This window comes from Drosophila persimilis, unplaced genomic scaffold (genome assembly GCF_003286085.1).
Source record: "Drosophila persimilis strain 14011-0111.01,24,50 unplaced genomic scaffold, DperRS2 tig00000233-arrow-arrow-pilon, whole genome shotgun sequence".
In the NCBI taxonomy this organism is placed as follows: Eukaryota; Metazoa; Arthropoda; class Insecta; order Diptera; family Drosophilidae; genus Drosophila; species Drosophila persimilis.
In genome coordinates this window covers 79,621-107,166 of record NW_020825308.1, presented here as the reverse complement: position 1 = coordinate 107,166, position 27,546 = coordinate 79,621, and the positions used below count along the sequence as shown (strand labels likewise).

General features: G+C 45.4%; 7 protein-coding genes across 7 annotated transcripts; 3 read left to right on the top strand and 4 right to left on the bottom strand.

The window, feature by feature from the left end:
* Positions 1-404: 404 nt before the first annotated feature.
* Positions 405-4,952, top strand: LOC6600688 (type II inositol 1,4,5-trisphosphate 5-phosphatase). The gene is made up of 9 exons (XM_002025816.2): positions 405-1,200; positions 1,421-1,607; positions 1,667-1,928; positions 1,985-2,170; positions 2,240-2,572; positions 2,636-3,512; positions 3,584-3,770; positions 3,832-4,056; positions 4,124-4,952. The coding sequence occupies exons 1-9, from the start codon at positions 1,099-1,101 to the stop codon at positions 4,297-4,299; spliced, it is 2,535 nt and encodes an 844-aa protein (XP_002025852.2). The 5' UTR covers positions 405-1,098; the 3' UTR covers positions 4,300-4,952.
* Positions 4,953-5,632: 680 nt separating this feature from the next.
* On the bottom strand, positions 5,633-6,959 carry LOC6600687 (synaptobrevin homolog YKT6). The gene is made up of 2 exons (XM_002025815.2): positions 6,630-6,959; positions 5,633-6,514 (listed from the first exon to the last, which is right to left on the bottom strand). The coding sequence occupies exons 1-2, from the start codon at positions 6,752-6,754 to the stop codon at positions 6,040-6,042; spliced, it is 600 nt and encodes a 199-aa protein (XP_002025851.1). The 5' UTR covers positions 6,755-6,959; the 3' UTR covers positions 5,633-6,039.
* A 121-nt stretch (positions 6,960-7,080) lies between these two features.
* On the top strand, positions 7,081-8,764 carry LOC6600686 (protein hold'em). Its single transcript, XM_026989346.1, has 3 exons — positions 7,081-8,049; positions 8,119-8,275; positions 8,363-8,764. Exons 1-3 carry the CDS (start codon positions 7,134-7,136, stop codon positions 8,748-8,750), a joined length of 1,461 nt encoding a protein of 486 aa, XP_026845147.1. The 5' UTR covers positions 7,081-7,133; the 3' UTR covers positions 8,751-8,764.
* Positions 8,765-8,781: 17 nt separating this feature from the next.
* On the bottom strand, positions 8,782-15,355 carry LOC6600781 (sorting nexin-25). Its single transcript, XM_026989344.1, has 12 exons — positions 14,523-15,355; positions 14,174-14,313; positions 13,863-13,959; positions 13,627-13,761; positions 13,387-13,563; positions 13,159-13,331; positions 12,108-12,514; positions 11,325-12,050; positions 11,085-11,261; positions 10,870-11,007; positions 10,122-10,805; positions 8,782-10,062 (listed from the first exon to the last, which is right to left on the bottom strand). Exons 1-12 carry the CDS (start codon positions 14,624-14,626, stop codon positions 9,655-9,657), a joined length of 3,366 nt encoding a protein of 1,121 aa, XP_026845145.1. The 5' UTR covers positions 14,627-15,355; the 3' UTR covers positions 8,782-9,654.
* Positions 15,356-15,667: 312 nt separating this feature from the next.
* LOC6600780 (very-long-chain 3-oxoacyl-CoA reductase) lies at positions 15,668-18,320 on the bottom strand. Its single transcript, XM_002025812.2, has 6 exons — positions 18,218-18,320; positions 17,851-18,111; positions 17,717-17,763; positions 16,682-16,757; positions 16,277-16,617; positions 15,668-16,209 (listed from the first exon to the last, which is right to left on the bottom strand). Exons 2-6 carry the CDS (start codon positions 18,011-18,013, stop codon positions 15,874-15,876), a joined length of 963 nt encoding a protein of 320 aa, XP_002025848.1. The 5' UTR covers positions 18,014-18,111; positions 18,218-18,320; the 3' UTR covers positions 15,668-15,873.
* A 1,673-nt stretch (positions 18,321-19,993) lies between these two features.
* LOC6600779 (fibroblast growth factor receptor 3) lies at positions 19,994-21,695 on the top strand. Its single transcript, XM_002025811.2, has 5 exons — positions 19,994-20,089; positions 20,170-20,616; positions 20,678-20,855; positions 21,042-21,178; positions 21,256-21,695. Exons 1-5 carry the CDS (start codon positions 20,008-20,010, stop codon positions 21,396-21,398), a joined length of 987 nt encoding a protein of 328 aa, XP_002025847.2. The 5' UTR covers positions 19,994-20,007; the 3' UTR covers positions 21,399-21,695.
* A 3,515-nt stretch (positions 21,696-25,210) lies between these two features.
* Positions 25,211-26,951, bottom strand: LOC6600778 (bystin). Its single transcript, XM_026989365.1, has 5 exons — positions 26,804-26,951; positions 26,626-26,743; positions 25,774-26,566; positions 25,594-25,713; positions 25,211-25,534 (listed from the first exon to the last, which is right to left on the bottom strand). Exons 1-5 carry the CDS (start codon positions 26,930-26,932, stop codon positions 25,384-25,386), a joined length of 1,311 nt encoding a protein of 436 aa, XP_026845166.1. The 5' UTR covers positions 26,933-26,951; the 3' UTR covers positions 25,211-25,383.
* Between the last annotated feature and the right edge of the window lie 595 nt (positions 26,952-27,546).

Below are 27,546 nucleotides of genomic sequence, written 5' to 3'. Positions count from 1 at the left end.
GAGAGCCGATAGTCAGGGCTGGGAATCTAGGTTATGAATTAATATTGTTAAAAATAGATAAATAAGAAAATATAATATGAAAGTCAAGTGTAGTTATGAGTGCGTAGAAAACGTTAGTTGCGTGGGACGAGAGCGAGAAGAAGAGCGGGACCCTGAATAGAAAAAGGGAGCGCGCGAATTCAAAATGTGGCGTTCATGGAAGGGAGGGACCACGCTAGGGATAATAATATCAAATATCCCCGCTGAAGAGAGTGCCAACGGGGACAAGCTTGGTTGAAAAGTTGGTTTGGTTTTTTTGTTTTTGTTCATCCGTCCGCTGGTCTATCGGGTCGGAAACAACCCTGACTTCCCCGTGAGATAGCTGGGAACGATAGGCCAGGGTGGTAAAGAGGCGGGTCGTAACAACTTCCACTGAGCAGGTCTCGGTCCCACGAAAGAATACTATAAAGCCACAGTAATGACATGTTTTTTGAGCAGTTATTCACGCGTGTGACAGTTTTCGTGTGAGATGTGAACTATGTAATGGATGCAATCCATTCAATCACGGTTATGAACAATTCAGAATCGAAACCTGAAATTTAAACGTAATTATCGTCATCGCCGATGAATAAGTGGCTGCCTGTGTTCATATGTGTGAGAGACAGCGTCCAGCGTCTGTGATACGCCCGCCTTGACGGAAAATGAGAACCCCGAGACAACAGCAACAACAACGATAAACCGAAGCAGAAACAAACAAACGGCTACGGTTTCAACCAAGAGCAGGGTCAGACCAGAGCCCGAGCCCTCAAGTTCGCCCTCGCAATCGAAAGAAACGCCCATTTCGCATCGGAATTCCAATCCCATACGCTCGTCATTAATGTCACTTTTCGCTGCCGCGGCTGACTGGCGCGCCAACTAAAAATAGAAAAGCAAACAACTATCCATATCGAAGCAGTTGCCACAGCACATCACAGAAGCCAAGTATTTTTCTGCATTGCGAGATTAAAAACAACGAACAAAAACGCCGGAGCCACCTAGACTCGGACCGACATCACAAACACAAGGAACGAGGGAACGAGGGAAGCCAACCAAAGTATCAATCAATCAATATTCCTGGCAATGGAAAGTGTGGGCGACCACGTCCCGAATGGACTGACAGGGGTCAAGTCGAACCTGGAAATAGTCAGGGAGCGTTTCAAGGAAGACGAAATAATACTCTATGTAAGCCAACGCGACCCAACCCAACATAACCAACAAAAAAAACACAAGAAAAAGCCAAAACAAACAATGTCTCCAGCGACGATGAATAATTATCGGCTGTACGGCACGGAGCTTACGTGGTCGCTACACAGGCAGTGACGAAAGACAGCTCCGAGCATACGTACATATATGGCCGGTCTTCTCTCCCAAAGATAACACTTTTTGGTTTTTTATGTTCCAGCTATTTGAGGCTTATCAGATCAAGGGACCCGAAGACGCCAATCGACTACTGGCGCTGGTTTCTTCGGAGTCCGGCGGGACGTTTGCCATCATCTCGTTTTCGTTCGTGCGCACGCCGCTTACATCTGTAAATGAGTTGATCGTCAACAAAGTGTTTGCCATTGATGAGAGTTTCCAGCTGCGGCAAGGTGAGATGGAGGCTCCTACAATTTATTGATGTATACATAAGTCTAGGTGTTGCCCATAGATTGCAAGGGATCGATCACGGCTTACCAATTTGACCTGTCCACGGCCGAGGATGGACCCATCAAGTACTATTTCTATCCAAGTGAGAGCGCCAGCTATGAAGAGTTCGTGGCCAAGATCATTTCCTGCAAGAGTTCCATGGCCCGAAGCGATCCCGAAACGGTTCTCAACTTCAGATGGCTGAACGACTACCGCCAAATCGGCGAGGTCAAGCAGGAGCTGAAGAAGCGCGAGAGCGAGTACATTGTCTACAAGGATATTATGTGAGCAGACTCTGTCCCACCCAACACCCACTAATATATATGCCCTTTTGTTGTAGAATCTATTGCGCCACTTGGAACGTGAACAACAAACCTTGCTGCGACAGCCCTGACGGTCTGCGGTCCTGGTTGGGATGCAGCGAGCGGGCTCCTGACATCTATGCCATTGGCTTGCAGGAGCTGGACACTCCTGCCAAGGCCATGCTTAACTCCACCCAGGTCCAGGCCAGTGTAGCCCAGTGGAAGTAAGCGCAAGACCCACTTCCCACTGAAAGCTCGCACATACTCATTTCTTGCATGTCTCGCATTTTCAGCGAAAAAATGGTGCAGAGTGTCCATCCAGATGTTGAGTACGAGATCCTGCAGTACCACCGTCTGGTGGGCATCATGCTGACGGTGATCGTACGCAAGCAGTTGCGCCAGCACATCCTGCGCTGCCGCTTTAAGTCCGTGGCACGTGGCGTTCTAAACACGCTGGGCAATAAGGGCGGAGTGGCCATCAGTTTGCAGTTGAACGAGGGACACATTTGCTTTGTTAACTCCCATCTGGCCGCCCACATGGGCTATGTGGAGGAGCGCAACCAGGACTACAATGCAATAGTGGACGGGCTCCGATTCGACGATGGTCGCACCATCAGCGATCATGAGTAAGCTCCGAGTACGAGTACAATGAAACTTACACTTGAGTTACTTTTTTGTCCACCTTGCAGCCACATCTTCTGGCTGGGGGACTTGAACTATCGCATACAGGAGCCGCCCGGGCAGCAACGACCCGGGCCGCTGACGGATGCCCAGACGTACGAGCTGCTCCTACAATACGACCAGCTGCGCCAGGAGATGCGCAAAGGCAAGTGCTTCGAGGGCTACACGGAGGGCGAGATCAAGTTTCGGCCCACGTACAAGTACGACCCGGGAACTGACAATTATGACAGCAGCGAAAAGCAGCGAGCGCCCGCATACTGCGACCGAGTGCTGTGGAAGGGCACGCGCATCGAGCAGCTGGCCTACAACAGCATTATGGATATACGACAGAGCGACCACAAACCCGTCTACGCCGTGTTCCGGGTCAAGATCAAAACTCGCGACGAAGTCAAGTACAAGCGCGTGCAAGAGGAGGTACTGAAGGCGGTGGACAAGCGCGAGAACGACAACCAGCCACAGATCAGCGTAGAGAAGACTGTTATCGACTTCGGACGGGTGCGCTTCAACGAGCCGTGCATGCAGGACTTTAACGTGTACAACAGCTGCCCGCTGCCGGTCGACTTCAGCTTCAAGGAGAAGGACATCCACGACATATGCGAGAAGTGGCTGCAGGTGGATCCACGAAAGGACAGCCTGATGATCGACTCGGCGCGCAGCATACGTATTAAGATGGTCGCAGACGTGCACACGATCAGGGGTCTACTCAAAAAGATCCGCACCAGCGACAACTTCGACATCCTCATCCTGCACGTGGAGAACGGACGCGACATCTTCATCACAGTCACGGGTGATTACCAGCCCAGCTGCTTTGGCCTCTCAATGGAAACGATGTGTCGCACTGATCGCCCGCTTAGTGAATACTCACAGGAGCAGATCAAGCACCTGGTGAGTCCTTAGTCCTTAGTTGCCAAACGTGACGCCAAGGCATTGAGTTAACTTATTCTATGGGCATGCAGATGAATGATGACTCACAGGAATATTGTGTGACGATGCCACGCGAGTTCTTTCTGCTCATCGACTACTTGCACAAGCAGGGATCCAAGCTTGAGGGCGGATTCCACACTTTCGAGCCGCGGAAATCTGTGAACGCACACTTCAATGTGGTGCGCGACTGGCTCGACACGTGGTCCGACGAAGAGTTTCGTAAGTTGTGCTAAAACCACATATCTACACCTGACTGACACCTGATTTTCTGCGACTCCAGCTGGAACTCCACAGAGCGCTGCACAGGCGTTGCTGCTCCTGCTGGACCTGCCCGAGCAGGCGCTGCTTGAGCCATTTGTCGAAGATCTGCTGGCGTGCAATAGCAAGTCGAAGGCCATGGACTACATAGCCCTGCTCAGTCCACCGAAACGCAATGTATTCATGCACTTGTGCATGTTCTTGCGCGAGGGCATCGAGTGCCAGTACTACGAGCTGCATCAAGTCGGTGCGTCTTTGATTATCTTATTCAGAGCTTCTGAAAATCTTATTGATCGTTAATTTCCTCTGCGCAGCTGTCACCTTTGGTCGTATTCTTCTGCGGAGCAGCGAGTGCAAGGCCTGGCCGGACTACAAAGTCCGTTGCAGTCAATTTATGCGTCTCTTTATCGAAAGCGACGGTGCTGATTCCCTGGCCAATAGAAACGAAGGAGCTGGAGCGGGATCGAAAGCCGACCTACCAGCAGCATAGTTATTCAGTAAAATGTCGATATTTATCTATATTCATAGGGTTAATGTATTTATTTTACTTGTTGGTACTTTGTTGGAACGCCTACGAGAAGGTTCCGTCCGGCATTTATGTACGTTTCTCTGTTTTACATGTTACTTGTTTATAAAATCCCGTTCGAGATGTCCGTCGCGTGGCATGCTCTTCATTCCAACTCCCTTCTGGGTTCTCCTCGAATTGTTTCGTACTTTAAGTAGTTCTGTGTTGAGGCAAGTGTTAATCTTCCCTATGCGACCCACTCGAAAGTACCAAAAACATGGAATCACACGGAAAAGTGCAGGCAGTCTAAGACATTGAGCCTGCTCAGACGTTTAATTTTGTCAGGTGAATATCAGTTTTACGCTTAATAACACAACCCCTGGCTCTCACGCATGAAAAAACGAATCTGGAGACCGATAATCACTGGAATTTCATGTGGAAATAGACCACATAGCTATAAGTATGTACATATAGCATTCAGATGTACTATGTATTGTATTGTGGGCTTAGAAATTTAAATACACGAACGTAGCGTACGAGCATTAGATTAAATCCACAAAAATGTCAAATTGCGCCACGCCCTGGTTTCAGTTTTGTCTGAAAATAATTAAAATTGTTGAATACTACTTTTATTAAGATGGTTTTTGGTGTTCGTTTCAAGAATTGTGGGTGGGAAAAGCTTTGTGTATTGCCGAATAAGACACACTCAGTTCAGGCCTTTCCGTTTGCCGTGTATCCGTATTCGCACTTGGAAAGGTTAACGCCCATGATGACGGAACAGAGGTATCGGCTTCAATAAAATTGGTCCGTGATTTGATAAGAGTCCAAGAGTCGAACGATTGCAACTGCAATTGTTTCCGCTTGGCGCTCATATTGACTGCATGCATGTAAATTGCTTGAAACTCAAAGGAGTAGTCGAGCTCTGGAATATCAGGCAATCACACATCTGTTCCCTCCACCTGGGAGTGTCCCAAAGTATGGATGATCTGTAGACACTATTGAGTCGAAATGTTCTCTCTCGAAAATTAGTTATGGAAACAGGAGGTGACCGTAGTGGGAATTCGAATCACAGGATAAAGGAAACGCGCTCGAATTGACTTTATTGAAATGCCCGACGCTTGCGTTAGCACAACTTAATCGTCGCGAAGCATCAGGCAGGGCAGGGAATGAAACAGACTATTATCTATTGAACCAAAGATTGTAGAATAATTGTAGACTTTGCCGACGAAAGGTCATTGGTGGGCGTTAGATCGTTGGGCATCGAAGTACACGCAGAACACAGCATTATAGGTTTAGATCATTATTTATATTGGTAGAATTAACATCATAGAATTTGTATATTCATAGCATAAACATATGTAGACATACACATACACATACAGACAATACCAAGACAATGGATGCCAAAGTTGGCATACGATTATACGTACATACATATGTTTATTAGAGTGGGGAAGGGGAAGGGGGCGGTAGTGGGGGACCATGGCTGCCAGGCCGATTTCGTATTCATATAGTATATAGTATATAGTAGCAGGTAGTACACTCATACACATATATATATATATCAAATTAACTAATTATTTTATAAAAACCATACAAACTCCTCCACTTTCAGTAATATATTTAATTGGTTGTTTTTGCTGGTGTTCTCTTTTAAGTGATCCTTTTTTCTTGGTGTTCCTGATTCTGTGCTAGTCCGAGGGGGAATGAGATTTTGTGGGGAGCTTAGGTGAAGCTGCAGCACGAATTTGTCTTTTTCGCTGTCTTATAGAAGGCCTTGCTCTGTATGGACAACTTTTCCGATTTGTTGACCATGTCATCCAGCTTCTCGCCCCGCTCCAGCACAGCCTCAATTGTGTTCTTCAATATTATCGTTGTCTCGTCCAAGTCATTCTGCATTTTCGTGAGCGGATCGGCCTCTACGGGGTTCTGATATTTCGACAAAAATGCTGGCAGTAGGTCAAAGGCTATGGTGGCCTCCGTACCGTTGGGCCACTGGTCGGCGGACACTTTCGCCGTGAAGTCGTCGAGTATCTTTGTAATAAGTGTGTGAGCAACTCGGTGCGGATACTCATGATCGGCAATGAGCACTCCCGCCAGATTATCGGCCCGAACATAGACGTGACACATGTAGGCATCCTGCTTAACAGATTGCCTAAGCGCTGGCTGTGTGCGTTCCACAATCGTTTTCGATGCGAAGCTGCCGTGACCCAAACGAGAAGAAATGTTAGTGCGTAAGCGCTGGTCATATGAGGGGGATGGACATTGCGCCGTCGCTGTGGCGAGGGCACAATGGTCCAATATGAATTACTCACGTCATAAACTCATTGACGGTGCTACGTTGGAAAAACGAGAAGGACTGCAAGTCGGATGCTGTCTTCAGTATACGCGCTTCGCTGGCACCTTTGAAGAAGACGCTCAATGCAAACAGCTTGACCATATTTATCTATTTCTATTTCGCTATTTCAGCGCTCTCTCACTGTGCAGTTTGCGAAACTTGTAGCTGCTGCTCTCTTGCGTCTGGCTCTGCTTGTAGAGTGCCTTGCGTGGCTTGTAGGTTTTTTAATGTTTTGGTGGGTGGGTTTGAGATAGCTATGTCATTCACTTATTGCTTTTCACATCGAACAAGAAAAGTGACAATCGTTAACCCAGGGGTATAGGAGTGTTTCGCCTAATTGGAGATGGGAAACGTCACACCTATCGGCTACCATCTCAATCACATCGGATACAGTTTTGAACATCTATCGATACAACAATGCTCCTCCTATATTTTGTTGCAGTAACGGCTTTCCCAGATCTCAACTCTTCTGAACGAAAAAATGTCGAATTCTACGCAAAAGAGAAAAATCTTGCCACTGGCTGAAATGCAGCCTACCATGACTAACTTTTCGACGGTTGTTCTGATTATATCGAAATCGTCGCCTAACTTGTTCTTGGACAAGCTCAGTGGCAACGAGCGTGGCGTCATCACGCTAACGGTACGCGACTCCATCAGCCACATTACCAATTGCACGTGCTGGGGTCAGAAGTCATGCGTGGATGAGTATGACGCTATGCTGCACATTGGCGACGCGGTGGACATCGTCGGCGCAAAGGTGATGTCGCTTTCTATGCCTCACGAGCCTCGCTATCAGCCCCGAGCTACCCTCTCGTGCGCACTAACGGTCAACGAAGGCTCTGGTCATATTGTGCGACACGACACCAACGACACCGCCGTAAAGGCCCTGCAGCAGCTCATCCACAAGCCGCACAAGCCCCTTGGCTCTGCCCTTAATCTGGTCGAGGTTGTCAGTGGCATTGGGCTTCAGGAAAGGCTTATCAATGCATATGTGGACCTACTTGTGGTTGTTGCCGCGGTTCGTCCGTTGCGCGAGCTGAAGCGCAAGCTTACCCCAAGCCATGGGAAGGACAACGGACTACTCCAGTGCCTCGAACTGATCGTGATCGATGCCAGCTATCCAGATGGCATGTTGCTATCCCTGTGGCAAGCGGAGTGGATACGCCGCGCCCAGTACTGGGAGCCGCGAAGAACCGTCCTGCACTTGATCGATGTGCGTATCTCCTATTCGGACTACTATCGCTGTCCAGTGCTCAACCACGCCGCCTGTACGCTTATCTATGAGAATCCGCAGGCCGCCGGCGGAGACTGTGATGCGCTACTCTCGTTTGTCGCCACTGTGCCGCTTAAGAACTTTGAACAGTCAGTCCTAACAGATTTGCAGGACCTTCCGACAGGTGAATATCATCCGCACTTAGCGGATGTGGCATTCGTTTATAATCGGCTCTCAATTTTGTCGTCGACAGCCTGCGAAATCCAAAGCCAGATGACAACAAAACAGATTTACTCTCGTGCCGAGGGTGAACTTTGCAATCCAGCCAACGATCGGTTTACGGCCGTGCTCTACTGTATGGTCACCAAGTTCGACATTGACGGATTTTCCATGAACACCAGCAAGAAGTGGCAAGTGGCATTTCCAGTCTCAGGAGGAGTCTGACCCCACGTGTTTTTCTTTCTTTTTATATGTCTATTTAATTGCTGAATTTTTAGCACAACATGCCAACGTCTTATTCCACGAAATCAAAACGACTGCACCAGTGAAGCTTGTCAATTAGTGTTCTCGCTGGAATCCAATGAGCCAAGACACTCGAGCTTCATCAACATCAATATTGAGTTGTCTGATCAGACGGGGACGTTGATCGAGAGCCGTCTGAGCGGACACGTGGCCGAGCGTGTGATGGGCATCAAAACGGATGACTTTCAGCGGCTTTCAGAGCGTGAGAAGACCGGACTCAAGTGGCGCTTTCTGCTAAAGTATTTTGAAGTTAAGCTGCTCATAAGGAAACCAGCAGGCATGCGCAAGAATCTTTCCGCGATTGTGGTAGACATGCAAGAAATAGCGCTGAACAAACTGGTGGAAAAAATTGCCGTGTTCTAGTACCAAGGAGTAGAGATTATCCAGAATGGGATTCTCAATAAATACCGAGTTTTATTTCACGTTTCCACATAAAATTGTACAACTACAATACATACATAAATATACGCATTCTCGTACGTACGCGTACGCGTGTCTTTACGTTGAAAGAGCATGGGAGGGGAGGGAATGAAGTGGGATCTACCCACGATCTACGGGTTCGGGTTAAGTGGGTTAGTGGGCAATGACTACAGTTCGACCATGGTCGGATCTATAAGACGGTGTGCATCTTTTATCGTAAGCATTGTTATCGAATACCGGCCCCTACGGATTAAGTAATAGAATTAAAGCCAGATGAATCAGTTATTAGATAGTAGTTGGTAGTTGGTCAGTTAATACAAAACAAATATTTCTATTTGCTAGCCGACAACTGTCGTATAGTTTTAAAATGTACTCCACAAGTGGGTTGCTCACGCGTACAAGCTGGGGCTCGGGAAAACAATGCATAATCGATCATGGTGAGTGCCTCATTTAACTATAAACAACGATTTGGTACAACGCTTAATACTGACCTACATAAATTGTATGTACATATGTACAGACAGACATACTATACACATAACCAACGAATAACGCTAGCAAATCAAAATCAACAACAGACTGAGACAACAAATTAAAATCAATGGAATTCGGGGGCTGGAAATAAGTTGCAATGCTGATCTGATTGATGGAGTTACTGGGATACAACCTCATTCCTCATTCCGCATTCCGCATTCAGCTACACGCCTGCATCTATTTCACCAAGTAGAAAGAGTAGCGAGCATTCAAGTAATATCATGAAAATCTTAGCACCTAATGAGTTGGTAAAAACATAAATATGAAAACGAAAACAAAACTAAAAATAATAAAAACAATACGAGTATGCCGTCTACTTGGAGCTGCCTGAGTGTGCCGAATGCCCCTGCTGCTGGTGAGACTGGTGAGGCTGATGATGATGGGATCCGTGGTGATAATGGGACTGCAGATGTGAGTGCGAACCTCCTGTGCTGCTCGAGGCAGACGACGTGGACAACGACATCGATGATGACGATGACACTTGCTGGTGATGGTTTTGAGAGGCGGTGGTCAGTCCGCCGCCACTGCCACTGCCACTGGCACTGCCATGGTTCAGGGGCAGGGTGGCGGCTGCCGTGGCGGCTGCCAGAGCTGCTGCAGCCGAGGCAGCTGCAGCCCCCGCGGTAGCTGTGTTCAACTTGGTGCCATTGGTGGAGGTATTGTTCACTCGAAGCTGTCGTATTTCGGGGAAGAACTCAATCATGAGTATCTCCAGTAGTTCCTGAAAGAACGGCAGGTTACTGGTGACCCACAATTCCGACAATGCATTAAATCACTTACATAGAAGAGCTGCTTGTTGTAAGCGGGGTTCTGGAGGGCCTCGAAGACCTTGAGGACGCCTCGCTTGGCCGCCTGGGCCCCCACCAGATTGCAGAGTACCTCGGGTATGTGATCGGTGAGCAGAGCCTTGGCCGCTGTGCTGGTCATCTCGCGCATGTCGTCGGAGCGCGAAGGGTAGGCAGAGGCCAGTACACCGCCTGGCCAAAAAGATTTCAGTATGACAGAGAAGTAGTTGTGCAGCATGGACTCCTCAAAGAGATACGTGACCGATTCGCGGATCTGTCGATTAATCGTCCGGCCGTACGTAATCTGCACGAAGGAGATGATGCTCTTGCGCAGCCATTTGAAGACGCCGCCCATGTCGAATATCTCGCCCATAAGAGCATAGAGGGGCTCTGCTATAGAGTCCTTGCTGTCTATGTCAGCCATCAGTCGACTGGCATCGATGCCGGACTCTCCGTCCAGGTACGTCGAGATGTCCTCGTCGTCGCGTTGCAGGCCCCAGAAGGGATCTGTCGCTTTGCTGGAGTCGTGAGCCTTTGCAGCGTCGCTCTTAAACAGCGTGGATAGCGAGAACTTTGACTTTTTGGGCGAGGGCAGCGACTGTTTCAGGTGGTCTGAGCTGGGACTGAGGAACGTGTAGATAGCCTCGCTGCCATTTAGGTGATCGTCCTCGAGTATGAACTGTTTCAAGAAATATGCGATTATGACTTTTCCAGTAGTAGATCAAAGAATATATCAATCTCACGTTAAGAAACTTTTGGATTTGTCCCTTGGCCTTTTCCTGGCCATGCCGGTCCGTCTTCAGGAAGAAGAACTTGAAGTTGGTGGGTAAGTCGAGCGTCTTTAGATTCGAGCTAACGTGTCGAAGTTTTCGTTGCAGCTCCTGTAGGGGAAGAGATGTGGAAAGAGTCAGCCACTAGTGTAAATGACAATCACTTCGGGGCGGGGCCCCCCGCCTACATGGACTTGGTTGAGGGATCGCATGACTACCCAGCCGCTGGAGATTCCCGAGGGCCGTTTGGCCGGCTTGGCGTTGCTGCTGTCCCCATTCTTTGGCAACGCCTGCGGGGGAGCGTTGATGTCCTCGTCCACATGGACAAGTATCATAAACTGCAGCGACTCTTTTTCATCGGAGACCTGTGGCGAGGACGAGAAGGATTATGATTTGAGACTATCAGTCAGAGTCCACAGTCCACTCACTTCCACACTCTGTATGGTGGCCTTCCACTTGCCCAGGTGCTCGGTCCAAGCGTCTGTTCGCCGGAGATGTGCCTCCGTTTGACGCTTCTCGCTTTTCAGCCACTCCATTTCCTTCTCGAGTATGGATAAGACCTTGGACTCCGGCTTGACCGAATACTTAAGGGCGTCCAGGGCCTGATTTTTCTTGTCAATGCGCTCCTGTATCTGTTCCAGCTTCCGCCGTGCATACGACGTGTGGGCGGCCACATCAATGGCCCTGCCATTGAGACCATCTGCGGCTCTGGGGTGCTCGTCCTGTGTCTCGGATACATCCCCGATGGCGGGGCACAGCATCAAGGTGGGATCGGTAAATTCGTTCGAGTCCAGCGCCTCCTTCAGCTGTCGGTACTGACCGCTGAGCACAAATGGTGGATAGTACTTTTCCTCGAGGGTGCGCAGGATGTTGCGCTGGATGTCATAGAAGATGTCGGGATCGGCATCCCCCAACAGAAAGGTCTCTATCAGCTTGCGCTCGTGCTTGTCGATCTGGATCTCCGGCTTCGGTACACGGATGTACGTGTAGAAGATCTCTGTGCCCAGTTGATGGGTGGCACTCTTGTGTGCGTGCTTGATCTCCTCCACGGCGAGGTAGAATCCCACCAGGGCACTAGCCTTCAGCGGCTCCAGGAACAGGGTGAAGTACCGTCGGCCGACGGCCGTGTTCAATATTTCCTCTAGCGTCAGATCCTTGACAAGACATGAGACATAAGAAATATGTAAATTCAGTTATCCTGGGCCACTTACAATGTCGCTAGAGTAGTTGCCGTTCCAGCCGAATTTCGCCAAATTCTTCTCGCACTCGGCCTTGGCCATGGTCAGCTGGCGGACATATCGCTTAAGCCGCACGGCCGCCGTCAGCTCGGACTTGGATAGGGAATGGTCCTCATGGTCCGGATCGAGGCCTTTGGCACGTTGTAAGTTCTGCATGGTTGTGGCATGCATCAGGTCGTTCACGATGCTCTTGCGGATGAGAGAGAGCTCCTCCAGGTTTCCCGAGCTGTTGATGATCTTCAGGAAGTCCTCAAAGCTGGCCGCATACTCATAGCTCCGCTTGTTCATCGCCGCCGCCGCCAGCCGCGTTTCGATGTTCTGCACCACCTTCTGGTTTATGTAGTCGGGTGCGGTGAGCATGTTGATCATGGGAAAGAAGACTAAAATCCAGAGAAGGTATAAAACTATAAGAAACGGCAAGTGTGGTAACTTTTCTTTTACACCAGGCTCTCGGACAGTATATATGTATGTACAATATATTCTATTAGTAATTATTCGTAAGCCGAATGCTTCTCCTCTGCCTAGTTATGTGCCAATGTCCATTCTTCGTTTCTCGTTTATCCCATCCACATCTTATTTCTCAAACCAACAACAGTCGTTATATCTCGCTTCCCTTCGACACGGTGTGCACAATGCACGAAAGAGAGAGAGAGAGAGAGAGATAGAGAGAGAGATAGAGAGAGAGAGAGAGAGAGAACGAGCTCGTGGAAGGGGTACAATAATTATCCGATCTGGTTGAGATTCGGAGATCTGGTAGCTATGGTCATTTTCTATGATTTTCGTCCTTTGTGTTGTGATATCATAGTAGTCAGGATACGAAATTTGGTTGCTCTAGCTCTTATACTCTCTGAGATCTAGGCGCTAATCCAGAGGGACAGGCGGGCAGACAGACATGGCTCAATCGACTCGGCTATTGATTCTTATGAAGAATATCTATGTTTTATGGGGTCGGAAACGCTTCCTTCTGGATGTTACCACAACTCTAAAAAGGAATATTTGAACGTTCTTCTGGTGAAGAACTTACTCTTGTAGGATAAGATTTCGCTAAGTAGCATCTTGAGCGGAGGGAGGGAGTAGCCGCGTGGCAACAGCAAGATCACCATGATCTCACACAGCTTGCGCAGAAACTCCATTTCCTTCACCTCATCGGACAGGTAAGAGTTTTTGCTGAAGACTGGCGCCGTGTTCGTCTCGGCCCTGTGCGAAAAGAGTGTTGAGTGAAACGATCCCATGATAATCGATGGTAACTCACGCTCGGGCCTCGGCAATGCGTATCTTTTCCAGGTGAACGGTGACGCGATTCACCATATCCACGGCTATGATCTTTGCCGGATCCATTTTGCTGGCGCGCTCATGGATCTTCTGTATGGCATTCCACAGATCCTCTCGCACCACGTCGTTGATAAGCTTCGGATTCGTGACCACATAGCTAATAGTGCATTGGAGTTCATTAGAGGATGGGGGAGGGAAGGCCACTCTGGAGGCTACTTACCCCAGCCAGGGCAGCATAAAGTCGCGCAGGACATATTCAATTATCTGCTGTAGCTGCAGATCGACTGTTTTTCCAAAGATCAGAGGTAAGTTCGATGGATTCTTGATGGGCTTTGGCAGATCGAAAATGGTGCTTCTGCAAGGATCAAGAAGCGGGAATGAAAAACGGAACGGATAAGGATCAGATCGAATCGGATCAGAAGGGGGCCCGAGGTTAAGGTTAAAGTCCGCACTTACTTTGTGGCATTGTAGAGAAGTTTGGAGGGCAATCGACTGGGCCTGGACGGCTCGTTGGTGGTAAATATATAATGTACGTAGACGGTGCCGGCAACAGCTAGGAAAAAGATAAGTCAATCGGATCGTCATTAGATATTTGGTCTTTTAATTAACGCTTTGTCTTGGGTGGGGTGGGGTGGGGTGCGGAAAAACCATTAAAAATGGTCGCCAGCCGATAACCGATGAGCAATGAGTCATCCATCTGCCTTGAATAGGTGGGATGGGATGCCAAATGGTACCGTTCATGGCGTCCATTGTCACTGTGACCTTACCCAAAAAGACCAAAACGAGGGAGTAGACGACGAAGGCAAAGAACAAGAAGAACGTGGGATAATACCAGATGACGGCCAAGAGCGTCAGCGTGATGCCGGAAACAATAATCCTCCAGTTTAATTGCAATGCACGTAGCAGGCTGCGGCGAAAGGAATCAGAATCACATCAATATATCTATTATTAAACTATTAATAAACATGACAGCCGCCCACATATCGACATGCCACCCATTCAGATGTATCGAGGAACAGGAAAAAACCAAAGTCCAGGTAATATGGGACACGTACACGCCAAGGATGCACGAACCCATTCACCCTGCCCCTCACCGCACCACTAACCCACACTCACCGGGTTGCCACGAGCGTGAGCCGCTGTGTGGGCGTTGCTGGCGGCTCAGGCTCGATGGGGAACAGTGGCAGGCGGCGACGCTGGAAGTCGTGCGTGCTCGGCATTGTTGTTGATGTGGGCCGCTGGCGCTTGGTGTTCAGTGCGTTGTCGGACCACAACTGGCCGTTCCCGCTTTGGCCGTCGCTGTCACTGTCACTGCCACTGCCACTGCCACTGCCCCTTTCGTTATCCGCTGTGCTCTACTGTTTTGTAGTTGTTGCTCGCCCTTTTTCGGATCTGAATAGTTGATGAGTTCTTAACATTTTTGAAACAGCTCTCTCTCTGCTTTCGTCTCGTATCGTATGGTAGCGTTCTCTCTCAGGTCGCGTTCCACACTCGTCCAAGGCTTTAGCTCTTGTTGTGGCTTTGACCGTTGCGTGGACTAGTGGCCGTCGCCACACTATTAAAAATAGTTTCCAACAATTTCTTCAATTTCAATTCCCACTTCCGCAACCACCACCACCAAAGCTAACAGAGAGCGGGGCAGAGCACCGAGGAATATGCCAGATTTTCAGTATCGTATCAATGTTCGGAAACTATATTAAATCAATACCAGGTAGTAGCGCGTCCCGCAACAAGTTGATTACTGATTACTGGCATACGGATGTGATAACGACTGCGTTTGCCGACCTCCCTTTATCATAGTGCCAATTGACGCTTCAAGAAATCAAAACAAGAGACTTTGATTACATTCGCGGACATCTCTCTTGTTGTTGTTTGATTTTGCGCACTGCTGCTGCTGTAGAGATTAACAAAATTCTGTGGAGACTGCAATTTGATAACGCTGACAAATGCGTTTTATGCCGGAGACGCACTTCATTCACTCACAAGCAAATATATTTTATGTTATGATTCTGATAATTATATATCGTATGGGTCACGGTTCTACCACAGCGCAGGGCAGCACTTCCATTTAGCGATTTATTAGAAAACTATCGATGCCACTATCGAGCGCTTGGATGGCGGCCGTTAAGGATATCGATCTCTCGGCACCCCACCCGTATGTTCTTATACCCTTCGAGTTCAATTTGTACAGTACTTATTATTTATTTATTGCGTTTTATAATTAGCAATCGTATTTAACTGCAAAAACTAGTTAAACTTGGTTGAATTTGGGAACATTTTTGGTATTTAAAATTCATGTTGTATGCAAAAAAATTTTATGTATGACACGTGATGAAATATTATGTAGTCAAATTTCGTTCGCTATGGCTACCGACCACCTCAATCCCATAGATTCGTTACTGGACTTCGCTTAAATGCATCCTTTTATCATTGGGTGCCCGCACTGCAGGCAAGAGCGACATAGGATCTACTGGTCCTTGGCGAGGCGACGAAGTGCACGCTTACGAGTGCCCAAAATGTTCTTGAGAACCAAACTGCGGGCGAACTGATCACCGAACACAGCCTCTGTAAAGTGGATAACCAGCTGGAGCAGGGCATGGGGCAGATATCCAGCGGTCTGGCTGGCAATACCGAGTGTAGAGAGGGCAGACTTCACATAAGTTTCGGGGGACGGCGCAAACACGCTGGCCTTGCGGATTTTGGACATGTTGGTGGCCACAAAGCCCGGCTGCACGCTCTGGATGAGAATGCCGTGATCCTTGTACTCCGTCTGAAGGTCATCGCTAAACTTGTTGACAAAAGCCTAAGGATGAAACCAGAGATAGTAGGTAAGGTTCAACTCTAAGTATTCTTCGTCACCGCGCACTCACTTTGGTAGCACTGTACACGCTCAGCAGGGGATTGGGAATGACGCCGGCAGTGGACGACAAATTGATGATAACTCCCTTGCGCTTGGCTATCATGACCGGTAAGAACAAAGCGATCATGTGGGTAACCGAGTGTACATTGGCTGCCACAATGTTGTTCAAAAACGCCGGATCCGCATTGTAGCAGTCTAGAAAGTATTCGGGATGGCTGTAGCTGATTCCTACGTTGTTCACCAGCACACCGACGTCTAGGCCAGTGGTTTTCTCGCGTATCTTCTCATAGATCTCAGTGCCGCCTGTGAAATCGACATCGATGACGCGCACCTCCACGCCAAATTCATCGCCTGAAAGTATGCCACGACCAGAGATTAGATATCCAGTGTAAAGGAAGTCTTAAGCTGCGGGTACCTATTTCCTTGGAAACGTCGTTCAGTTTATTCAACGATCGACTAATCAGTACCAGCTTCAGACCTTTCCGAGCCAGCTGAAAATTACAAAATATAAATTTTTTATTAAATATTCTATAAGCGTTTTAAGTTTCTTTGAAAGTGAAATAGTTAGTGAAACAAAATCTCTTGTCGTCATGGAAGCCGTGCGCAATCCCCGATCTCAATCGGCTAGGTCCAGATGCATCGCCGCACAAAAGTCCCAAATGATGAACGAAAAATATAGCGAGGAAGAAAAAATGACCATTGCTGAAATGAAACAACTCTATCTGCAGACCATCCCATCCGCCAAGAAATTGGGGGGATATGGGATATGAGAAGGAACAACTATTGTTCGTGCTCCCTTTATAGAGTACGCAGAAATTTGAAGCGCACATTGAACCATTTTCTTCGGCTTGTTCCGAACTGTATGTAAATGTGAAGAAAGCTTTGACCAGCTATTGCCCTTAGGCATTGTTCCTATTGTTCTTGCTCCCTTTATAGAGTACGCAGAAATTTGAAGCGCACATTGAACCATTTTCTTCGGCTTGTTCCGAACTGTATGTAAATGTGAAGAAAGCTTTGACCAGCTATTGCCCTTAGGGAGACACGTGCACGTCAGCCGCTGTGTAATCTTCTTGTCGATTGTTTAAAGTGGGTAATAAATACAGCCGGGATCCGCCCCGTTTCCAAAAAAGCGCTCCGACCGCACTTGAACATAATATACTAATGTTACTGTGTTGAGAGAGGAGGGCAGAAAATGTTCAGTCACCACAATTAGGGAACTCTGAACGGAAGGGCTGAGTGGCTGTTGAGACTGAAGATCAATTCCAAAGTGTAGATTCACTCGGCCCCTCGGCCACTCGGCCACTTGCATTTCGCAAGCAATGTCCAAGTCATTCCCGCTTAATGGCAATTCTATGACTAAATTTTTTGCGCGCTTCCCAATAGTCAAGTCATAGTTTGATGGACTTTGATTAGAGCCAGTGGGTTGCACAATCCATGGTCGTTTACATACCTCCTTGGCATAGGCTTTGCCAATTCCATCGGTTGACCCGGTAACAACTGCAATTAATGGATATTAGCTCGGATTCTCTTCCTTATCAGCAATCGTCAAACGCCTCCTTATCGAACGCCAAAGTTTTTACTCACCTGCCCATTCGCCCATTTCGGCTAGTTTTACCGTGGCTCCGAAGACCTTCGGCCCCACCACGTTGGCGTATATCCAGGGCAAGACCGTGCGGAAGAACTGAAAGCCGACAATGCCGATGGCCAAGCCACCAAGCACACTCAGTGCATGCGAATTTTCATCCATTTCCGTATTTGTTTCTTTATTTGAATTTTCCTAGGACACTGCCAAAAACTCGACTCCTAGTCTCTGCTGGCGGCTGGTTTCTGATTTCTGTCGTCGAACTGCAACGTTAAAATGTTTACGCTGCCGCCGCAAACTCTGCTTATAGAACCTGCATACATATGTACATGCATACATGCATATGTACAATGTATGTGCATACCATACCTCTATCTCTCGTCGATGGTGTGTTCGCTGTACGGCGCCGCTGTACTCCCTATTTGCTGCCTTCACCGAGTAGAATGTAAAGTGATTTTTTTGAATTTCAGGCGTAGTTTTTCTGATTAATATTCAAAGCATTTTGTTGCTTTTGACGTTGACCCAAAGTATAAACATAAAACAGAAAAAGAAATGAAAAAGCGATTTAATGCAAATTGTGAACGGCACGAAAACGAATGAACGGTTCTTTCTCTGTCAGCATATCGATGTTCTGATATGTGTGTGTGTGTGCGTAACGTTGCCCGACCTATGTATGTCATTCTGTCTGTGTTCCCGGCTCGTGCTCTCCGTCCTCCCTTCGTCTGATTTTCCCATATCGCACCACCACCGAAAAGATAAGGGCGGCACATGTGGCTACTATGTGTACACAGTGCAGCCAAAAAGTGTTCGCCTTGAGCGTACTTGACTTTTCGCAGTCTTTCCTCGTCGTTCGAAAAATTATTTAACCGTTAGAGAACTTATGTTATCCGCTTTTACTCTTTCTATTGCTACATATGATGTCGCTCAATAAGTTGTCGTATGATCACCAAACTTGATAAATAAATAGAACTGAATCCCTGCAAGGGGTGTGGGAATATTTTGAAAAGCTACTGTATACTCTGCTCTCTCAATTATTTAATGCTCGCTCACATACACACCCATAACTGCACATGCGCAGGAAGTGTAAACGTTCGATGAAATTAACATTAAAACTATTTTTTTTTGTAAAGGCGCTAAAATGTAGTTTATTTAACATGGAGCTTGCAGGTATGAGTGCATTGATTTTCTTAACGGAATTTTACTGCCAAAAGACGTACTTTTACCCAAACAATATGTCCATTTCATTGCGAGGATATCTATCGATAACTATCGCGTTTTGAACTGATGCTTAAATAATTATTTTTGAATGTAAGGTTAAATTTACAAAAGAAAGAGAAACTATAGTGAGAATTCTAGCAAGTTCCAGAGAAACTCTAGCAATTATTGGAGGGAGAAGAACGATCGGAATATATATATCCTGAAGTCCACGATTTCTTGGCTTTAAATGAATACCAACGGAATCAATAACCTGGCTATATTTTTAATAAATAAAAACAAACACGAATAGGCCAATACGGCTCATATATGCAGGATCGTATGGTATTAAAATACATAGATTGATCTTTATCGTATATATTAACATACCCTACATGTGTACATATGTATGTCCATAGTGTATGGAGGTGGCGTTCTGTTAATATCGAAGGAGAGTACCGAGAGAGCGAAATGCTGCGGATGCTGTCCATGCGCAGAGCCTGCCCTGACCTACATTCGAATTTATTGGTCATCTAAGGCAGCCACAGCCAAAGGCATTTACAAAAAAATAAATACACACGCAACGCGAGAAGGTTAATAATCGTTTACTAGCCGTTGTTTTTGTAAAAAAAATAATTTTCAAAAACTTAAATGCACATCAAAACAGCAAACACTGACGTAAACCTAACATCTGCTGCATTATGCCTTAACTTAATGCTTAATCGATAGATATTGACCAAGAAACAGAGTCAAAAGTGGGAAATAAATTTTCCCTGTCTCTGCCGTGACTGTCCCGACGCATAGAGACGATGAGGCTGTCCGGACTGCCACTTACTGATGCAGTTGGATCAAAATAGAAACGGTTACAGTCAAGTGAATACGAATGTGCATATCGTGCGGTGAGTGGAGGAAGCATCACTGAGTGGAGTTTGAGTGGAATTGCCATATTGCACCTCTTTGCAGTGATGAGATCTAGATTATTTTGGATATTTGCAATTATATACTCATCACTACATCACATTGGATCGGGATCTACTTCGACAACATGTAAGTGGCGCCCCGGTCTAATGGCACGATGCCTTAATTAATTCTACCTTTTTCTGTATTCTGTATGTGATTAAATATAGTGAAGCGTCCCAGAGCCGGGGATCCCTTCGACACGTTCCCGAAGAACTTCTGGCAGGAGTTCTCCTCGCCGTTCACAGACACGCCGGAAGATGAGGAGCTGGAGGTCACCGAGACGACCACGCACGAGCCGTTCCCCTTCTTTGCTGATCCCTATACGACGGTTAATATAAGCACCCAGCTCTCCTCGAACGTATATCTGCACTGCCGCGTCAATGACCTGCAGGGCAAGACGGTGTCGTGGATGCGGCGTCGAGGCGATGACCTCACCCTGATAACTTTCGGCCAGCACACCTATAGCGGCGACTCGCGCTACTCGCTCGAGTTCGAGGAGCCTAACGACTGGAAGCTTCTCATCCAGTTCGCCAATGAGCGCGATGAGGGTCCGTACGAGTGTCAGGTCTCCTCGCATCCTCCCCTGGTACTTCTCGTATATCTAACTATAATTGGTAGGCAACTTCCGAGTGTTATACTTGATAGCTCTCTACAACCAAGCTAACTCATTTGCAGTTCCTCATGTGGAAATTCTTGACGAGAGAGGATCGGCCACACCGGAGAAGTACTACAAGGCTGGCAGCACCATCGAGCTGCAGTGTGTCATCTCCAAAATTCCACATCCATCGTCCTACATCACCTGGCGACACGGGCCCCGTCTGCTCAACTATGACACCAGTCGGGGTGGCATCAGGTACTAGTGGTTATATTGTAAACTATCTCTTACGTTCGAGTCAACAATTGGACTCGACTTTCCTGGTCTCAACTGTTTTAGACCTGTAACACACTGTAGCTGCTCATTTCAATTTACGTACACATATAAACATATCCAAATAAGCATTACCCGGATCCTTCTCATCGCTTCTCATCGTTTTCGCAGTGTGAAAACGGATATGCTACCTGGACGGGCCCTGAGTCGCCTATACATTGCCAATGCGAATCGACAAGATACCGGGAACTACACCTGTATGCTGGGCAACGAGATCACGGAGACGGTTGTAGTACACGTGCTTAACGGTAAGTCGCGCTCTGGAGGGAGTGGGAGCCTATTTCACCGGGCTAACTGGGTTGGGTTCTCCCTCTCCCCAATGCAGGTGAGGAGCCAGCCGCAATGCAGCACGCGAACGGGACTCGCCACGGTGCCAGGCCCTCAACTATGGTTGTGTTTTTTCTATTGTACGTATACGCGTGTGTTTGCGGAATGGCGGTGGCGGTGGGCCACCCGGTCGGGCGATGACGATCTAGTGGCATCTGAAAGGTGAAAACACAGGTAGGTGGTCGCTACACAGCAGAGTTACAGTGAGGGAAATGCATACACCAGAAAATCTTGTCCAGAATTGCATTTTTGACTTTTACTCTAATCATGGGTTGTTTAATATACGATAAATAGCATAAAATGAATACTAAATACATACTAGATTTAAGTCGCAAATCGAATGATAAAAAACAAACAAACAATGTGAGAGCTCGTATGTATTTATATTATATAAGGGCGTACGCGAATATATGTAGAACATGAAATTGATTTTGAAAATTCTAGAGCATACAATTATTGTCATAATCTCAACGTACTACAAAGGCCGTGTTTATGTTGGCTAAATATTAATCATATATTATATGTATGTACGTGTGTATGTCTGTATACATCTCGTATTCGTTTTGATCCTGTCAGCTTATACATACATCATTATGCAAGCATATGTACATATTTATGTATGTACATGGATGTATACTTACCTAGATTTGTACAGGCTAATGTATTTGTCAGTAGGAGCCGGCCAATGCACTTTCAGTTCCACCTAAATCATTTTTTCGAAGGCTAATCCATTATGCTTCTAATACGCTTCTAATCCAAGGCCTTGTGAAAAATGATTTTAGCTTCTGGAAATCAAACAGCATATCAGTTGGGATCATTTTAATCGTAATAATTACACTGTGCTACAGTGGCCTTTTACTTTACACCAAACCAAAATTCTGTTGTAGACCTGTTCCAGTAAATCTCTTCCTTGGAATTTGCAATATACATAATCCGATAATCGATTTTAAAAATTCTAGAAACTTTTTAGCTGACTTCGGACGCTTTAAAAACTTTAATAATTGTCACTCGGCATCTACAAGACCAATATCAATGAGAATTGAGGTTGAATGAGAATTGAAAAGGGAAAAGTATGGCAAACCTTTCATAACTCTAAATTAGTTTCCATACAATAGCTATGCCCAAGGTTTTAGCTTTCCAGAATTTAACATTTTTTGACATTTTTTAAAGATTTTATATCTTTGGTAGTGTCAGTTCCCAGCCAAATAAGATACTAATAATTGAAATTGTAAAAAAATTACGAAATTACGTATTTTTTAGCAAATCAACCTGTACCTTACATATTTATATTACCTAGTTTCTGATATATCTTGACACTTTTTATAACTAGAATCATAGGTTCAAATATTGGCTACTTTCGCGTACCATGATTTCAAAAGCACTGTGTTTAGCCGCACTGGGATTTCCGCATCACGAATGAAAGAGTGAAATCTTGTGGAAACCAGTTCAAATTAACCGTTTGACGATATTTGGGAGTAGATATCTAGTTTTTGCACAATGTCAAAAGATGGTTTTAAGATCCACTAAACCAGATCTACGCGGTACTCAGAGAGTACACGGTTTATAATAGACATAAAGCAAAGAAAGCATTTCCGATATTAAAACGTATTTATGTATACTCTTGATCAGCATTGAAATCCATGTTTAACGTCTAGTTCCCAGAGACTAAAAGAGGTAAAGCAACCAAATTTCAGACTCCTGTGATGTCACTCTGAGAAAAATGTCTTCTACCGACCCCTCAAAGAAAAAGGTTTGTGACAGAGTCTAAAGAATAATCTTAATTGGCCAGATCTCCTAATCATTATATCCGGAATGAAGAAAAGAATTTCCCGTGACTGCTTGAGACATGACCCTCGTTACTCTCACACTCGTCCTTTTCCACAGAGTGAGAGATAGAGTGTGAAATTTTCTACGGTCTAGTTTTTCAAATCTCACACCAACACAAGTCGTTTTATCGCGCTGAAAGAGGAAGAGCGTGTAACAGCGTGGAATAAGTAAGCGCATTGACGCCGTTGCGTCGCCAATGAATTTTAGTTTGTTCCTTCCGGTTATAATAATGATCCGATCTGGTTCCAGATTCGGCAATCTGCTAGATATGATCTCTAGGATTCCGCGTTTTCGGCTTTCGCGTATCCTTAAATCCTTCTGGATGCTGGAAATTTTCATATTTTTGACGGGCGGGGAAAAGTTTTGAGCACACGCTTGTAACAGTGTGTTACAGGAGTCTGGATAGTCTCTGAGACTGTAGACATAGCTATATCGACTCGTCTAGTGCTGCTGATCAAATATATATATACTTTTCGGTATGCGGTAAGGAAACGCTTCCTTCTGGGTGATACACACATGCACTTCCAACACAAATCTAATATACTCCTATACTCTTTGAGTACCGGGTATCCTCGTACATATTGGGATACGCAATCTGCTTTATACACGTCCTACCAAAATCTAAATTTACATATAGATAAACATAACAGAACTAACTGAGTACCGGGTATTAGTAGTGGATCGAATAACATCGATTCGACTGGTTTTTGTCTCGTGTAAAAGAGTGTAAAAGTTTTAATTTTGTAGCACTGTGTCATCAATGGGGGTCTGCTTTTCCAATCCGAAGTATGGGTTTTAAGGCTCGACCTATCTCTGGCTTGAAATATTGAAATCTTCAAAAGTAATCAATTATGATCAAAATGGATATTTTTCGGTAAAAAATCGACCTGAGTGACCTAAACATTGAACATACTTTATTTTTCGTCGAGTTTTCAATTAACGTAAAAAGTAGTTGGCACAGAATTTGTGGTGTGTGGATCGATGAAAGCTGTTCCAAAAACGAAGAGAACAAAGAGAAAAACAAGACATACTATAGAAGCTTAGGAAATGTTTAACGTTAACAAACTGTGTCATTTAAAATGGATACATATCGTTTAATTATTGTTAATTCGGTTGCGGAACCAATGACCATTTGAGCCCAAACAAAAAAAATATGTATGTAACTGTATATTTATATTTGAGTCTTTTAAATGAAGGCGGGATTGAAAATTCTTACACAACTCGGACCAATGGGTAGTATGTTTGATTGTTTTTATTAAAAACGGTCCCATAACAAACCAAAAACTATATATAACGAAGTGAAAGTAAATAAAACACGATCAAGAACAAGAAACAATTGAATACGTGCAGATTTATTTTCAGTTTAGAGCTATGGTAAGGAAAATATTATTTTGAATTTATTGAAGTAACCACTGAGTCTCTATTAGCGTATCCCCCCCTTTGATGCTTTAGCTTCAAAAACTCCACACCTTTCTAAATAATGACTACATATATGACAAAGGCTAAGAAATGTCCATGAGAACAGCAAGTTTCATTCTCTCGAGCTCCCAATCATTGACGACTTTTCGAATTCATATTGCATTGAGGATTATACTGGATACTGTACATCTATAGAAGTGTATAAGAAAGTCGAAGTTCAGCTCAGAATAAAAACAAAATCTAACGAGTAGCATACATATATTGATGAGCTTCAGTGCTTAAGGGACTTGACTGACTAATTTCAATTGATCCCAACTAAACCCAGTCCAATCGTCGCCGCCACCTGGCTCTGCTGGCAGCCCGTTTCCATGTCCGTGTGCCCTTAAATAACGAAAAGAAAATAAAATAAATTTAAAAGTAAAAATGTTGGAGTGAGATAACGAAACAATACTTAGAGACTAAAGAAAGTGACGAAACGAAACTTTTAGAAAGATTTTGGTTACAGAATTATATTTATTAATTAATAACTTTAATATTTAATTATTAAACTAAATACATACATACATAATGTATAATATCGTCGTCCTCCGTCAAACCCCGATGCGACTGCGCCGGACCCCAAAAGATACAAAAAACAAAAACCAAAAATATAAATTAATGCCAAATTGTAAAAAATAAATTTGTTTTTCATATTAAAACATTTAAAATTCGTTAAATGTAGTTTTTATTATGGAGCATCCAGCGAAACTGGACGCCCGCCGCATATGTAGATATATTTATGTACATAAACACTCAGTATCGGAAATGATACGGACTCGAGTCCGTAAACCCTATATGTATTTTTTTTCATTCATAAAGTTAACGTTGTGCATTTAGAGCTCTAGCCATCGTATCCAACATCAGCATCTGTGTACATTTTGACGGGCTGAGCAGCCAGGCCATTATCGGTCTCCATCATTTCGACATCGCGGCAGGTGGCTGCCTGGAGTTCTCTTCTCACATCGGGCGTGATCTTCGGATGAGATTTTTTCCTGCAATCGGCCAATATGAAACTTGCTTGCATGTAAATAATAGTTATCAAAATACTGACTTTAGGAGTTGAATCAAGGCATCTCTTTGCTCGGAAGATATATCGTTCTTGTAGCGCTGGGCAAATGTTAGCAGACTTTGATGCCATAGCACTGGGAGCTCGCGCTTATCGTTCTCGAATCTATTTAAGCAGAACGTTAATTAGTTGAAAAAAATCGTTCTAAGCTGCAATGGAACTTACCTTAGGAAGTGGAAGACAGCCGCATCGACCACGCGATAGGGCAGGGCGTAGCGCTTGTCGAGGAAAAAGCGGATGAATATGGAATTGGCACCAGAATAGCTCATCTCACAAATCTTCAGCAGGCAGGCGGACGAGTGCAGGACGGGTATGGAGTTGCGAGCCACAACACTGCCAAAGATGATGGCCTCGCGCAGGGTGCAATCACCAGACTCTAGCAACGGCAGAATGATGCCTTTCATGAACGCGGCCGGCTTGAAAAGAGCCCGCTTAAGGGCATTGTAGAGGTGCATGTTCAGCTTCTTGAACTCGCAAAGGTCATCACGTACACGAGGTAACAGAACCAGGTTGTAGAACCTCTGGGCCATTGCCTGCGATAAGACTGAACAGAAGATGCGGGTACCCTGGAACATGGCGGCTGCACTCCAGTTGTGTGGCTCCGTGATAAATAGGATCTGCTCCCAATTTCTCAGCTTGGGTATGATTTTGAAGGCTTTTGGAATCTTGCCACTGCGGTAACGTTTTAACACATCCCTGACACCCTCGTACATTTCCTTTACCTTCGGATCGATCTCTTCGATTTTAAGCGAGCCTGCGTCGGAGATTTTGTTGTGAATATCAGCTTCTTTTTCTTGGATTTTCTGTGCGATAATTTCCGACAGTTGGAGCGTGCGCTTGACGTCTTTAGCCGGGTTCTGGAAGCGTTCGAATGCGGCCACATCGTCATCATCCATATCCATGTCGACCATGAAGTCGGTCTCGTTGACCTCCTCAGTTTCATTTGCTTGGCCATCGTCTGAACAGAGACTTTGTTTTTAGTATGTTAAGTTGATCACTAAAAGTTTATCGACTTACTCAGACTGAAGTTAACTTTCTTAACAGTGACTAAGCTGGGAAAGTTCTCCTCATTTAATTCCAGCTGTTGCTTCTTGGCAGCCGCCAAAATTTTTTGACTGCTCTTGGCGTCTATGTTCTGCAACAGATATTATTAAGAGTCATTCAGGAAGAATGGTCACATAATTCTAGACCTTACCGATGAGTCCTCCTCACGTAAATTGAACTTGCTCTTGGTTTTGGCTTTTGCAACCTTTCCTTCTGTTATCTGTTTTTCCAAGCTTACATTTTTAATTATTGCCACATTGGCCTTCTTCGGCTTGCCCATTTTGCAAAGATTAGAATAACAATATAGGAATCACAATACAATACACGTGCTGCTAAGCAATGAAAACAAAAACATTTTTTGCGTGTGTGGCAACCCTAGCTCACAGTTGCGTTTTCGATATGTAATATCGATATAACTATCGTATTGGTCCAGACTTCTAACTAGTCTGAAGAACACAGACAACGATATACTTGTGTTGCGCTGATAGGCACAAAAGTGCAAAAATGTACTCTAAAGCGCAGAAATATTCCGAATAGACGCACCTTCGATTGAAAAGAACGCAGTTTTTTGCAATCATTATGCTTATTTTGTGTAAAAGATACTACGTCTTCCTGTAGACGCAAATACTCATGATGAAGTCGTAGTGCTAATAAGCTATTATAAAATTGTTTTGTAAAGTGTATTAGTGCGGAATATATATTAATGAAAATCTTACAATGAAATGTATACTTTTTGTATAAATTGTACATGAATGATCTAAATACGGAAATATGTTTGTACATATGTTTAAATCAGGCGCTCTAAATCACTATCGGTAAATTGAACGTATCGATACTTGTCAGTGCAACTAGTCCCAGTCCCATCCCTATTTCCTCTTCGGGTTCTTTTCCAAC